This window comes from Megalobrama amblycephala, linkage group LG21 (genome assembly GCF_018812025.1).
Source record: "Megalobrama amblycephala isolate DHTTF-2021 linkage group LG21, ASM1881202v1, whole genome shotgun sequence".
Lineage (NCBI taxonomy): Eukaryota > Metazoa > Chordata > Actinopteri > Cypriniformes > Xenocyprididae > Megalobrama > Megalobrama amblycephala.
Genome location: NC_063064.1, coordinates 10,250,210 through 10,261,857, shown reverse-complemented (window position 1 = coordinate 10,261,857; position 11,648 = coordinate 10,250,210). Strand labels below are relative to the sequence as shown.

Below are 11,648 nucleotides of genomic sequence, written 5' to 3'. Positions count from 1 at the left end.
TAAACAGTCCACAAAAAACAGAAAGCCAGAGGTACAAAAGTGAACGTAACATAAATGTAACAAACCACAAACAAGGACAGAAACAACTGAGACTAAATAGACAGAACTAATGAGCAAACACAAAACAGCTGGGTGCAATGACATGGGATAACGAGTCCAGGAGGTGAGTATGGGAAATGAAGTCCAAAACAGTGAATAAAGAGTCCATGTTGGAGTGCCCTCTGGTGGCTAAATGGGGCACTCCAACTCATGATCATGACAAAAACATCGAAAGTTCAGCCGATCATAGCTGTACATTGTGGTTTTTATATCTCATCTCCAAAAAATATATTTAGTAGTAAAGCTAATGCAAGGGAAAGAAATCAATTAATCTTTTTGTGATACTTCTGTCATTGTGGAGAGCGCAGTTCATGGTTGCTTAGCAACTACAGATGCCACGGGAGCGCAAGTGCTTGTGGAAAATGAGGAAAAGCAGAGCGGTCGTGCTTTCCACGTTTTTTTTAGATACGATATGTGAACGGCCTCTTATGATGCATTATAAATAAAGGCTTAGAAAAGTTAACAAATTTACTTTTCTCTCCAGTGAAATAACAGCAGATCCAAATCAACATGATGTCCAGGTTTTGCTTCTGGCAGAACAAGAAGAAGAAGAAGAAGAAGAAGAAGAAGGAGAAAGAAAGAGCATGTGATAGTGAAGATAATGAAGAAAGATTTAATATGGAGCAAACTTCAGTTCCTGTCACATCACAAGTTAAAACCACTAAAGACAAGAACAGCACAGACCACAGTCCTAAAACAAATACCTCAGGAAGAGAAAATCAGGCGGATGATGAACACAAGGTAAATGGTACATATGTGTTGTCTACAGCAGGGATGTTTTACATCACACTAAAAATAAATAAAATGTTCCATATACACTCAATAGCCATTTCATTAGGTGACCTGTTCATTAATATAAGTATATCATCAGCTAATCAGGCAGCAACTCAATGCATAAAAAGTTTACACATGCTCAAACAGTTATAGCGCCACCAACTGGCAGCAGGAAAATACAAATGACTTTGAGGTAGTCCTCCAATAATTAAATGCATATTGCCCTCCGTGCTCTGTTTTCCTAGAGCTACCAGGTGGCAGTGCCACCAGTGTGAGGACCCTATCACAGTAAATTCCCTGGTGTTAAAGGTTTTAGTTCACCCAAAAATCAAAATTCTGTCATTAATTACTCACCGTCATGTTGTTCCACACCTGTAAGACTTCAGAACACAAATTAAGATATTTTTGTCGAAATCCGACGACTCAGTGAAGCCTCCATTGAGAGCAAGATCATTAACACTTTCACATGTCCAGAAAGCTACTAAAGACAGTTAAAACAGTTCATGTGACTACAGTGGTTCAACCATAATGTTATAAAGCAACAAGAATACTTTTTGTGTGCCAAAAAGCAAAATAATGACTTTATTCAACAATATTTAGTGATGGCGATTTCAAAACACTGCTTCATGAAGCTTCAAAGCTTTACGAATCTTTTGTTTTGGTGGTTCGGAGTGTGGATCAATCTGCCAAACGTCATAAGCATTCGAAATTTCAATGGTTCACTGTTGGAGGATGTGACTTTGGCCGTTTGATACATGCTCCAAACCACTGATTCGAAACAAAGTATTTGTAAAGCTTAAAGGGTTAGTTCACACAAAAATGAAAATTCTGTCATTTATTACTTACCCTCATGCCGTTCTACACACGTAAGACCTTTGTTAATCTTCAGAACACAAATTAAGATATTTTAGTTGAAATCCATGAGGCCTCCATAGGGAGCAATGGACACTTCCTCTCTCAAGATCCATTAATGTACTAAAAACATATTTAAATCGGTTCATGTGAGTACAGTGGTTCATTATTAATATTATAAAGCGACAAGAATATTTTTGGAGCACCAAAAAAAACTAAACAACGACTTATTTAGTGATGGCCGATTTCAAAACACTGCTTCAGGAAGCATCGGGGCACAAATGAATCAGTGTGTCGAATCAGCGGTTCGGAGTGCCAAATGATTTCAGCCGTTGACAGTTTGACACGTGATCTGAATCATGATAAATCATGAAAAATTTATGTTGTTTCCTCAACATAGGATCTCAAGGCCACGACTTTACATCGCGTGGCCATGACATAAGAATGTTGTTACCTCGAAAAAATTATATTGTGGCCACGAGTTAATATGATGATCCCATTAATATTTATCTTGTGGCCATGACATATTATCACGTTATCACATGGTTTGGTTTTTGGGTAGTCACAAGTGAGTCTGATATGGCAGAATGGAAGTTACTTGGCTCCGTCTGAGTGGGTCAAGCTCTTTCTTATAGCAGGTTAAGTCAGCCTGTGTTTTTCATGTGTTTCGGTTGTAGAAATCTGGACAGAATGGCGCAGATCAGAGTGAGGCGAGGGTCCTGGTCATAAACACTGGTGGAACCATTGGAATGACGTATCATAATAACGGTAAACATTATCAGCAGTGCTCACACACCTGCCTACAGGTGGCACATATATACATATGATTTATGAATTATAACACAAATATGTTATTATATATTTATAGTGTAGGATTATTTATTTGCTGATCTCATGTTCCAAAAACAATCTGTATATTAATGATGCTCCTTTCTAGATTTCACCTATTTCCAATTTATCTGTGCATGTATGCCATGATGTAACATGATATACCATTTAGGATGCTGATCTTGTTTTATGACTTAATTAGCAAATTATACGAATAGACAAATATTTGCCTTCTGTACACAGTTGTTGGTGTTTTGCGAGAAATCCGACACTGGGCTTTAGTGTCATTTCCAGCACAATATTATTTGAATTGACTTACAAAAACTAATCTTGATCTTTAAAAAGTATCTTCTCTAAAACAAACACTTATAAAAAAGAATTTGCATGATCAAAACACAAAAACTTCCAGCTTTAATAAAAATGTAGTTTATCTGAGTTCAAGGACAGAACTACACAGCAGAAATACAAATTAATTTCTATGAGCAAGTCAGACGACTAAATGCATGCTCACATTTAATCTGTAACTACAGTAACATCATGTTTATATAGTGCACACAACACCTCTCAACACGAGAGCCGTCAGTCAATAAATGGAAAACAAAGTAACTTATTTGAAAAAGTATTTCGTCGTAACATATTTTGTCGTAAATGTAAAAGAACTGTGTTACTTTATTAGATAGTTTAAAGAAGTCATCTGACGTAACTTGAGTTACTTGTAATGCATTACCCCACAAAAAAGCCTTCATTTTGTCTGAAGGAAGACCTTTGACTATCTTTGTACTTTGTGTATAGTTTTTTATAATCTTTTGCAAAATGTGATTGAAATTTAAACTGCACAATCGTGACAGGTCTACACATAGTTATTTTATATGTAAGCCATTTTTTTCATTGAACTTCCAGCATAAATGATATAAAATTACACTAGATACAATATTTTTTTATTCTACCCTGTAAAAAATGAATGTGGTTCAAAAATCTAAATGTGCAAAATGATATTATACAATAATACAATATTAGAATAGTATACGCAGTATCAAATATTCAAGATGGTCTTTTTGGCTTCATAGCTGATGCTGAATTCTGGTCAAAGAAACTTGAGGCAAGCAAACATGAAAATCCAATTGTTTGTACGGTGTGTGTATGAATTTGGTGCATTTGTTCATAACTTTTTACAGACTTTTCTTCTATATTTGCAGTTCTGGCTCCAGAACCTAATGCTTTTGTTGAAACTCTACGTAAACTCTCTATTCTGCATGATGAGCAGTACGGTTCACCTCAGGAGAACACGCTGGTGCTGCCGTAAGTTCCCATGCAGATGCACACAAATATGCGATCAAGTTACAAGTTTGGAGGTGCTGTCCTATTTATAGATCCAGACACTAGATGCATCCATCTATTCCTATACAAAATACAGGTTTGAATTGTTGGTTTCTACTTTTACTACAGTTGGATACTGAATGGATACTGAATCTTTTCTTGTCTGCAAGCGAGACAAGTAAATGCATTTAGTCTGTAACTACAATAACCATCATGTTTATATAGTTTATATACAATATAGTATAGTATATGTTTTTATATATAATATGTGTTATATGGACTACAGGTCATGGTTGTGTGTAGCATGCTAGAGATGCACCAATTCAAAACTTATAGCTTTGAAAAAAATGCAACTAATAATTTTATAAATATAAAATTTAAAGTGTCCCTATGCTTTTTCAAATATTACCTTTCATGCAGCGTGAAAAATAACTAGCAAAGTTGAAGATCAAAGTGTATGAAAAATAAAGTTACTGTCTCCTAAAAGAAGGAATTGATTCTGAACTGCCAAAACGAATCGTCAGTAATTGCAGTTTCACTTCCTGTTACAGACATATGTAGGTTTGTAACAAATGTACATAATTCCAGCCTATGATCTTCACTTCAAGTGCTGAAGATTATCCAGAGCTGAAATTCAGATATGGTAATAGGCATTTTGGTTCTGACGCACGCTGTAAGCAGTAGACCAATCACAACAGAATGGGCCTGAGTAGCAGTGTTGCCAGAAGTACGATAATTATCGTATTTGTATGATAATTTTGACCTCTGTACGATGTACGATCAATAATGAAAAAAAATCCCATAATGTATGATAATTTCAGTATTTTGTGTCACTTAAAATGATGGTCATTATAATCGGTTCATTGATCTAGCTGTGTGGATCCCAGGTGGATCCACTATGTCGTGATTGTAAGGAGAATGTGAACTTTGTTAGGCACGTCTTCCATCTCATCTCATGTTATGTCTTCTCGGCCAATAATCGTGGAGAATGACTCTCTCTCACGAGCTCAAGTTAGCCTTCTTGCCGCGGCGCTTAGGTCAGTTGTTTCTCACTAAGGGACACCTAATTATTTATGTATTGTGGTAATTTGCAGTTCATGTCAAAAAGTTGTTGGTCTATAGATAAATAGCTGTATTCTGTACGTTTGATTTGTCATGTCACCTTTATTTATACAGCTCTTTTTACAATGCAGATTGTGTCAAAGTATAGCTTTACAGAGATAGAGGGAACATTGGCTGTACAGCTGCTAAAATAGTGTGATTGTCCAGCTTAAGTTAGTTCAGTATTGATTCTTTCCATTGTAAAAATCAATAGTTATTAATTTAGTTCATTTACCTATAAAAAAAAAAGGCGTGTACGATAATTTTGTTCCAAATACGATAATTTTGAGCTTCTGGTATGATAATTGGACATTTCCAATCTGGCAACACTGCTGAGTAGGCTCAAATTGACACAACATTGAACCAATTGAGCATTTTAAAGAATAGCGTTTTCACACCTGGCTCGTTTGGGACAATTATTTTAGAACCTGGTTCGTTTAGGCATATGTGAACATGGCACTCATGCTCAGATCCACGTCAAAGCAATCGCTCTGAGATTGCCTGAATGAGGCCTCTACTTGACTGAAATTAAACTCTTGGGTGGTTTGGTTGAGGTGAGAAGCAATCAGTCCCAACAGACCGATGAACCATGTGGTAACATAATTCATGGGGAATTGTGTTATATATAAAGCGGCAGTGTCAGATTTGGTGAGTGAGCACAGTAGTTATCATATATGAAGTAGGCTCTTTGAAATGATGGGTTTAGAGAAACTGTATATTTGATCGAGCCATTTAGACACAGAGAAAAGTGGTGATGCTGCAATGTATTTTGTGAGAAAATTAAAGGGTTTTTTTGACATTGGAAGCATGTAAAGCTTTTGTAGGAGACCTTAAAAAGTGGAACCTTTAAAATAGCATAATAGGGGCACTTTAAGGGTGTTTATAGCTCATATACTGCTAAACAAGGCCTGGGCTGCACCCTCCTTCATGTCTTTAGTACAGTGGTTCCCAAACTGGGGTACGTGAGGTGACAAAAGGGGGTACGTGAACAAAATGCTAAGTGGTTTATTTAATTCTACCTTAAAGTAAAATAAAATTCGAGAATGTATTTCTAACTGCCAAAATGTCGTAAATCCAGTATATTTAATCAAATTACCTCATCATTTGCAGTCAAAAATGACTGTATCCACACAAGCAGCATGCATATGATAGATTGCATGCAGTCTGTTGCCTTAAATCGCGCTAAATTAGGCTACTGTCGTTATCGACAATGCACCTTTGTAAAAGTGGGGATTTAGCACTTAATCGCATGAAGAATAAATATAGACACAGATAGTGGATTAATTTCGATTTAAGACTCAAACTTTCTTCGATTCAGAAACATACCTTGTGTGAGTTCTTGTATTTAACATTAATGATGATAACGAACAAGAATGCAATTGTTCCCAAATATTCACATGACTGCAAACGTGACATTATTATCCAACAGGTCAAAAAACAAAACCTATATTTTGAACACAGTACTGTCAGTATTTACTCTATTTTGCAATGAAATAATAGTTCTAACAAAAAGCACAGCAGAACGTCTCGGTTACAAAGGTAACACTCTTTCCCTGAAGTTTTTGTCAACTTTGAGTGTAACTAAAACGAGCCAATGCACATTGGCATGCAATCATATGCATCAGCTGCTCGCCTCACAGCGCAGATTACCTTTGTAACCGAGACGTTCCCATTCAGTCGGTCACGTTCAACGTACGTTGGACAGACCAACGAATAGGAATCCCTACCAAAGCGCCACAGGAGCTGCCCCCTTTCAGCGCTCTGTTGTAAGCCACCTGAACCCTCTTGCCTGAGGGCTAACACAGAGAGTGTCGATCACTGCTGTTCCCCAAAACCTTCTCAGTGAGACTATTGGATAACACTGGGAAAGCGTACCCTTCCGCTGGGAAAGGAACGCTGCGGAAGCCACATCCTTCCCTGAAGGAGTTATGTGGAGAATATTTATGGACTAACCTTGTGGGGCTGTACTGCATATGGAGGAACTGGGGTGACTCCAACCTGACGAGGGGTGGGTTCTCCCAGAGGTAAAGACACAGGCTTCGTCTAGGAGCAACCATGGAACTAGACATATGGGATCCCTGTAGGGTCACACATATGGTACCCAGCCTAAACCCGGTTCTCAAGGATGCAACGGAGTATAGGCCTGGCGCCAGACGCTCTGCCACATTGGCTGCCGAAGGGAGATCGGAGGACTCAACAGGGTCAGCCTTGTAGGGACTCTCTGGTGAAAAAGCGCATGTAAGCACATCAAGCATACACTAATCTAGGGCCTCTCCATTCCTCTGACCTGAGGTGAGAACACGGGAGGAGACCGGCTCAACACGAAGGCTATAAAATCTAGCGAAGGTGTCGCCCAGCTTGCAGCTCTACAAATGTCTGTCAGCGAGGCGCCACGAGCCAGTGCCCAGGAGGATGCGACGCCTCTCGTGGAGTGCGCATACAACCTGAGCAGGCAGGGCACGCCCTGAGCTTGGTAAGCCAGGGCGATGGCATCCACTATCCAGAGGGCCCTCATCTGCTTGGAGACAGCCTTTCCCTTCTGCTGACCTCCGTAACAGACAAAGAGCTGGTCTGGGGTCCTGAAGCTTTGGGTTCTGTCTATGTACAGTCACAAAGCGCGAACTGGACAGAGCAAAGCCAGGGCTAGGTCTGCCTCCTCCGGGGACAGCGCTTGCAGGCTCACTACCTGGTCCCTGAAGGGAGTGGTAGGAACCTTGGGCACATAGCCAGGCTGGGGTCTTAGTACCACGTGGCCATCACCCGGCCCGAACTCAAGGCACGATTCGTTGACCGAAAATGCCTGCAGGTCCCCTACCCTCTTGATGGAGGCCAATGCAACCAGCAGCAAAGTCTTCATATACAAAATCTTTAAGTCTGCTGACTGCAAGGGCTCAAAGGGAGCATTCTGGAGTGCTCTTAGCACCAGAGCAAGGTCCCAAGAGGGTATGGAGGGGGGTCGAGGAGGATTTAACTGTCTTGCCCCCCTAAGGAACCTGACGACCAGGTCATGATTGCCAACGGATTTGCCATCTATGTGGTCATGGTATGCAGAAATAGCAGCAAGCATGGACTTTGAGGGTGGAGGGGGACAGCCTACGATCCAACCCTTGCTGCAAGAAGGAAAGCACAAGCACTCGGGGGTCTCTCGGCGAGAAGAGCACCACTCGATGAACAGGTTCCCCAAGGTGTAATGTCTTGGCCAAGTGATGGTGTTAAGTGCCTCGGGGGGTAAGTCACCTAGAACCTCCGCGTCCTCCAGGGACCGCATGGAGTTTCCAGAGGCCTGGACGCGGGTGCCAAAGTGTGCCCTGTCTCTGAGAAAGAAGGTCCTTCCTCAGAGGAATAGGGCAGGGAGGGGCTGTCACGAGGAGTGAGAGTTCCGGGAACCAGGTCCGGTTGGGCCAATAGGGCGCAACTAACTGGACCTGCTCCTCGTCCTCCCTGACTTTGCACAAGGTCTGTGCAAGTAGGCTCACTGGGGGAAACGCATATTTGCGAGGGCCCCGGGGCCAGCTGTGCGCCAGTGCATCTGTCCCAAGTGTTCCCTCGGACAGGGAGTAAGACAACTGGCAATGGGAGATTTCTGGTGAGGCAAACAGGTCTACCTGAGCCTCTCTGAACTCTCTCCAAATCAGCAGGACCACCTGGGGGTGGAGTCGCCACTCTCCCGGCAGCGCAGCTCGTGATAGCTCGTCGGCCACACGGTTGAGTACACCGGGGACATGAATGGCACGAAGTGACCTCAAATGCTTCTGACTCCAGAGGAGGAGATGGCGGGCGAGTTGCAACATGTGATGGGAGCGCAGACCACCTTGGCGATTGATGTATGCAATGGTCACAGTGTTGTCCGTGCGGACCAGCACGTGCTTGCCCCGTAACGGCCCTTTGAGACGGCTCAGAGCAAGGCATACAGCTAGCAACTCGAGGCAGTTGACGTGCCAATGCAGTTAGGGGCCCGTCCACACCCCGGAAACTGCATGCCTTTTGTACGTGGCACCCCAGCCAGTGGCGGAGGCTTCTGTCAATACCACAGCATGCCAGGACACCTGCTCTAGGGGCACTCCTGCCTGAAGAAACAAGGGGTTCGACCACGGGCTGAAGGCTTGGCGGCATTCCGGAGTGATTGCCACCCGGAAAGTGCCTCGTTGCCACGCCCATTTCAGGACTCGGCCGTGAAGCCAGTGTTGAAGCGGTCTCATATGAAGCAAACCGAGTGGGGTTACTGCCGCTGCGGCTGCCATATGCCCCAGGAGCTTCTGAAAGAATTTCAGTGGGACCTGCTGTCCTGCCTTTGACTGTATTCAAGCAGTTCAACACTGACTGAACACGTTCCTCTGCGAGGCATGCTATTCTGTTCGACCAAATCCAACTCCATACTGAGAAAAGAGATCCTCTGCACAGGGGAGAGTTTGCTCTTTTCCCAGTTGACCTGAAGTCCCTCCATGACTTTCGTGAAGACGGGGAGACAGGGCCAGCCCGAAGAGTAGAACTCTGTACTGATATGCTGGAGCTTTGAACGCAAACAGCAGGAATGGCCTGTGTCACGGAAGAAGTCGAGACATGTAAGTATGCGTCCTTCAGGTCAATCGCTGCAAACCAATCTTGGGGATGGATGCACTCGAAAATGTGCTTCTGCGTGAGCATTTTGAATGGTAGCTGTGGAGGCTCCGATTCACAAGGAACTCAATGGTTTGTCGGGGGAAGCTCCCTGGTCCGCCTCTAACTGAGGAGAACTGCTGGGCTCAGTCCCCAACAGTGTCACCAAAAAGGCCACCTTGTGAGATGGGAGTGTCGAGAAAGCGTTTTTAGCTTGACAACCTCTCGCACCTCTGCAAGGTAAGCCAGGGGTGCTTCTGGACTACTGAGGTGGACATCGTCTGGCCGAGGGCCTGTGCCGTGACTTTGATCACGGTTAGTCAACAAGCGCAGCTCAACCTTGGCTCAGAACTATCCTCATGCATAAAGAGTGCCTTGTAGAGGGCTGCATTGGGTTTGGGCTCCCGCGGGACCCAACGCAAATCTCGCGGGAGCGGGCGGTTTTACCTTTGCTGCGGGCGGGAGTGGGCGGTCAGAAAACTTTGCGGGAGACCCGCGGGGAATGGTGGAATTTGGCGAGTAATAGAAACGGTCAACAAATGAAGTTGAGAGGAAAATTAAAGCGGCTCTTTAATGACAAAAGCAAAGCAAGACAAGTCAGACACTTGGAAACAATTCTTAAAATTCGTGCGTTTTATTTTGAGCATTCTCGCATGATCTAGTGCACCGTCAGAGAGGGCATTCACGGGATTGGGACCGCAGTCGATCAGCAACATTCTCTTCCTCCACAGCAATATTGCAAAGTGATTCATTTGTTAAATTCATTCGTTAACGTTGTTTATTTTATGTTATTTATTAGTGTTGTTTTTTGAGCACAGCCCCTCGTTGCCATTTGTTAATTAGGTCAAGAGGCGTGATGATGCCAGTGTTATTGAGCAGGCTGCCTAAGTTTGAATGTTTTTATTCTTATTTGTATTTTTCAAACAGAATACCTGCGACATTTGGATAATAATTGTAAAACTGCTGTTTTTCATGTAGCCTAGTTTATCATATTATGTATATTTTTTTTTGCAAAGCAGTCTATTTTTATGTGCAAAGTTTTTGATAAAAACAAAATTATATTTGAATGTATTGTGTTTTGTCTTTTTTTTTTTTTTACATGCAGGCCAGGGAAACGAAACAAACAACCCATGAATCTCTTTAATAATATCAATACAAATACGTGGTTTTTTTTTCCTGCGGGACGGGAGAAGACACAAAATCAATGCATCTCTATTATTGTGCGAGAATAAATTCTCAGAGTTTTGCGGGTGCGGGCGGGAGTGGACATACATATTGCGGGAGCGGGCGGGAGTGTAACACATACATTGCGGGAGCGGGCGGTAATGGTCAGAAATTCGGCGGGCGTGGGCGGGAGCGGGATGAAGAAAACAGTCCCGCGCAGGGCTCTAGTGCCTTGGCCTCATATGCAGGGTGGGTGTGGTCTGTGCACAGTTACCCCACCCAAGAGGGTAGCGAGAAAGGAAAAAACTTTATGCAGATTTTGGCACTTTTGGCATTCCATATATATGGCACCAATACAGTTCCATACTGCCAAGTTTTCCATGCACATCAGGAACACCCGGGAAAGCATGGCTGTAAACTCTGAAGTCTGAGTCAGCATAAACACACACCATTACAGTGGGCAGCGTCACCCTCATTTCCAGAGCATAACAGCACTCTCTCTGATGCTGCAATCGACATCTGACCCTCATGCTAGGTTCCCCTATGAGAAGGAACAGCAATCCAATCCAGAAACTGCACAGCTTGCAATGCGCTAGAGGGAGGGGCCCCGAAGGAACCCCTCAACCTCAAGTCACCCAAGCCATTTCACCAAAGTAGACCTCTTCTGGTGCACCAGAGAGGGCGCTACAATGGAGACTAGGCAAGGAGACTGCGCATCTAGAGCAGCAAGCGAGCGCTGGGTTGCCGTGACAACCCGCGCTGCAGCCCGACAGCTCGATGGCACACGACACGCAGAGGAGCGAGAGGTTTGCTCTCGCTGATCTCCACGGTCTCCCAGAGTGTCGTGCAGACCCGCGGCTGTGCTTTTACACACAAGCGGCAGCTGGCCAACAACAGAGGGGACTCAAGCTTCCCGG

At 43.3% G+C, this 11,648-nt stretch overlaps 1 protein-coding gene across 1 annotated transcript in view; it reads left to right on the top strand.

The window, feature by feature from the left end:
- Nucleotides 1-525: 525 nt before the first annotated feature.
- The window catches only part of LOC125256981 (60 kDa lysophospholipase-like), a 44,286-nt gene continuing 33,163 nt past the window's right edge, over nucleotides 526-11,648 (top strand). Inside the window, exons 1-3 of the mRNA XM_048173360.1 lie at nucleotides 526-840; nucleotides 2,403-2,493; nucleotides 3,750-3,852. Coding sequence (XP_048029317.1) covers nucleotides 610-840; nucleotides 2,403-2,493; nucleotides 3,750-3,852 — 425 coding nt within the window. The 5' untranslated portion in view covers nucleotides 526-609. The remainder of the gene's footprint in view (nucleotides 841-2,402; nucleotides 2,494-3,749; nucleotides 3,853-11,648) is intronic.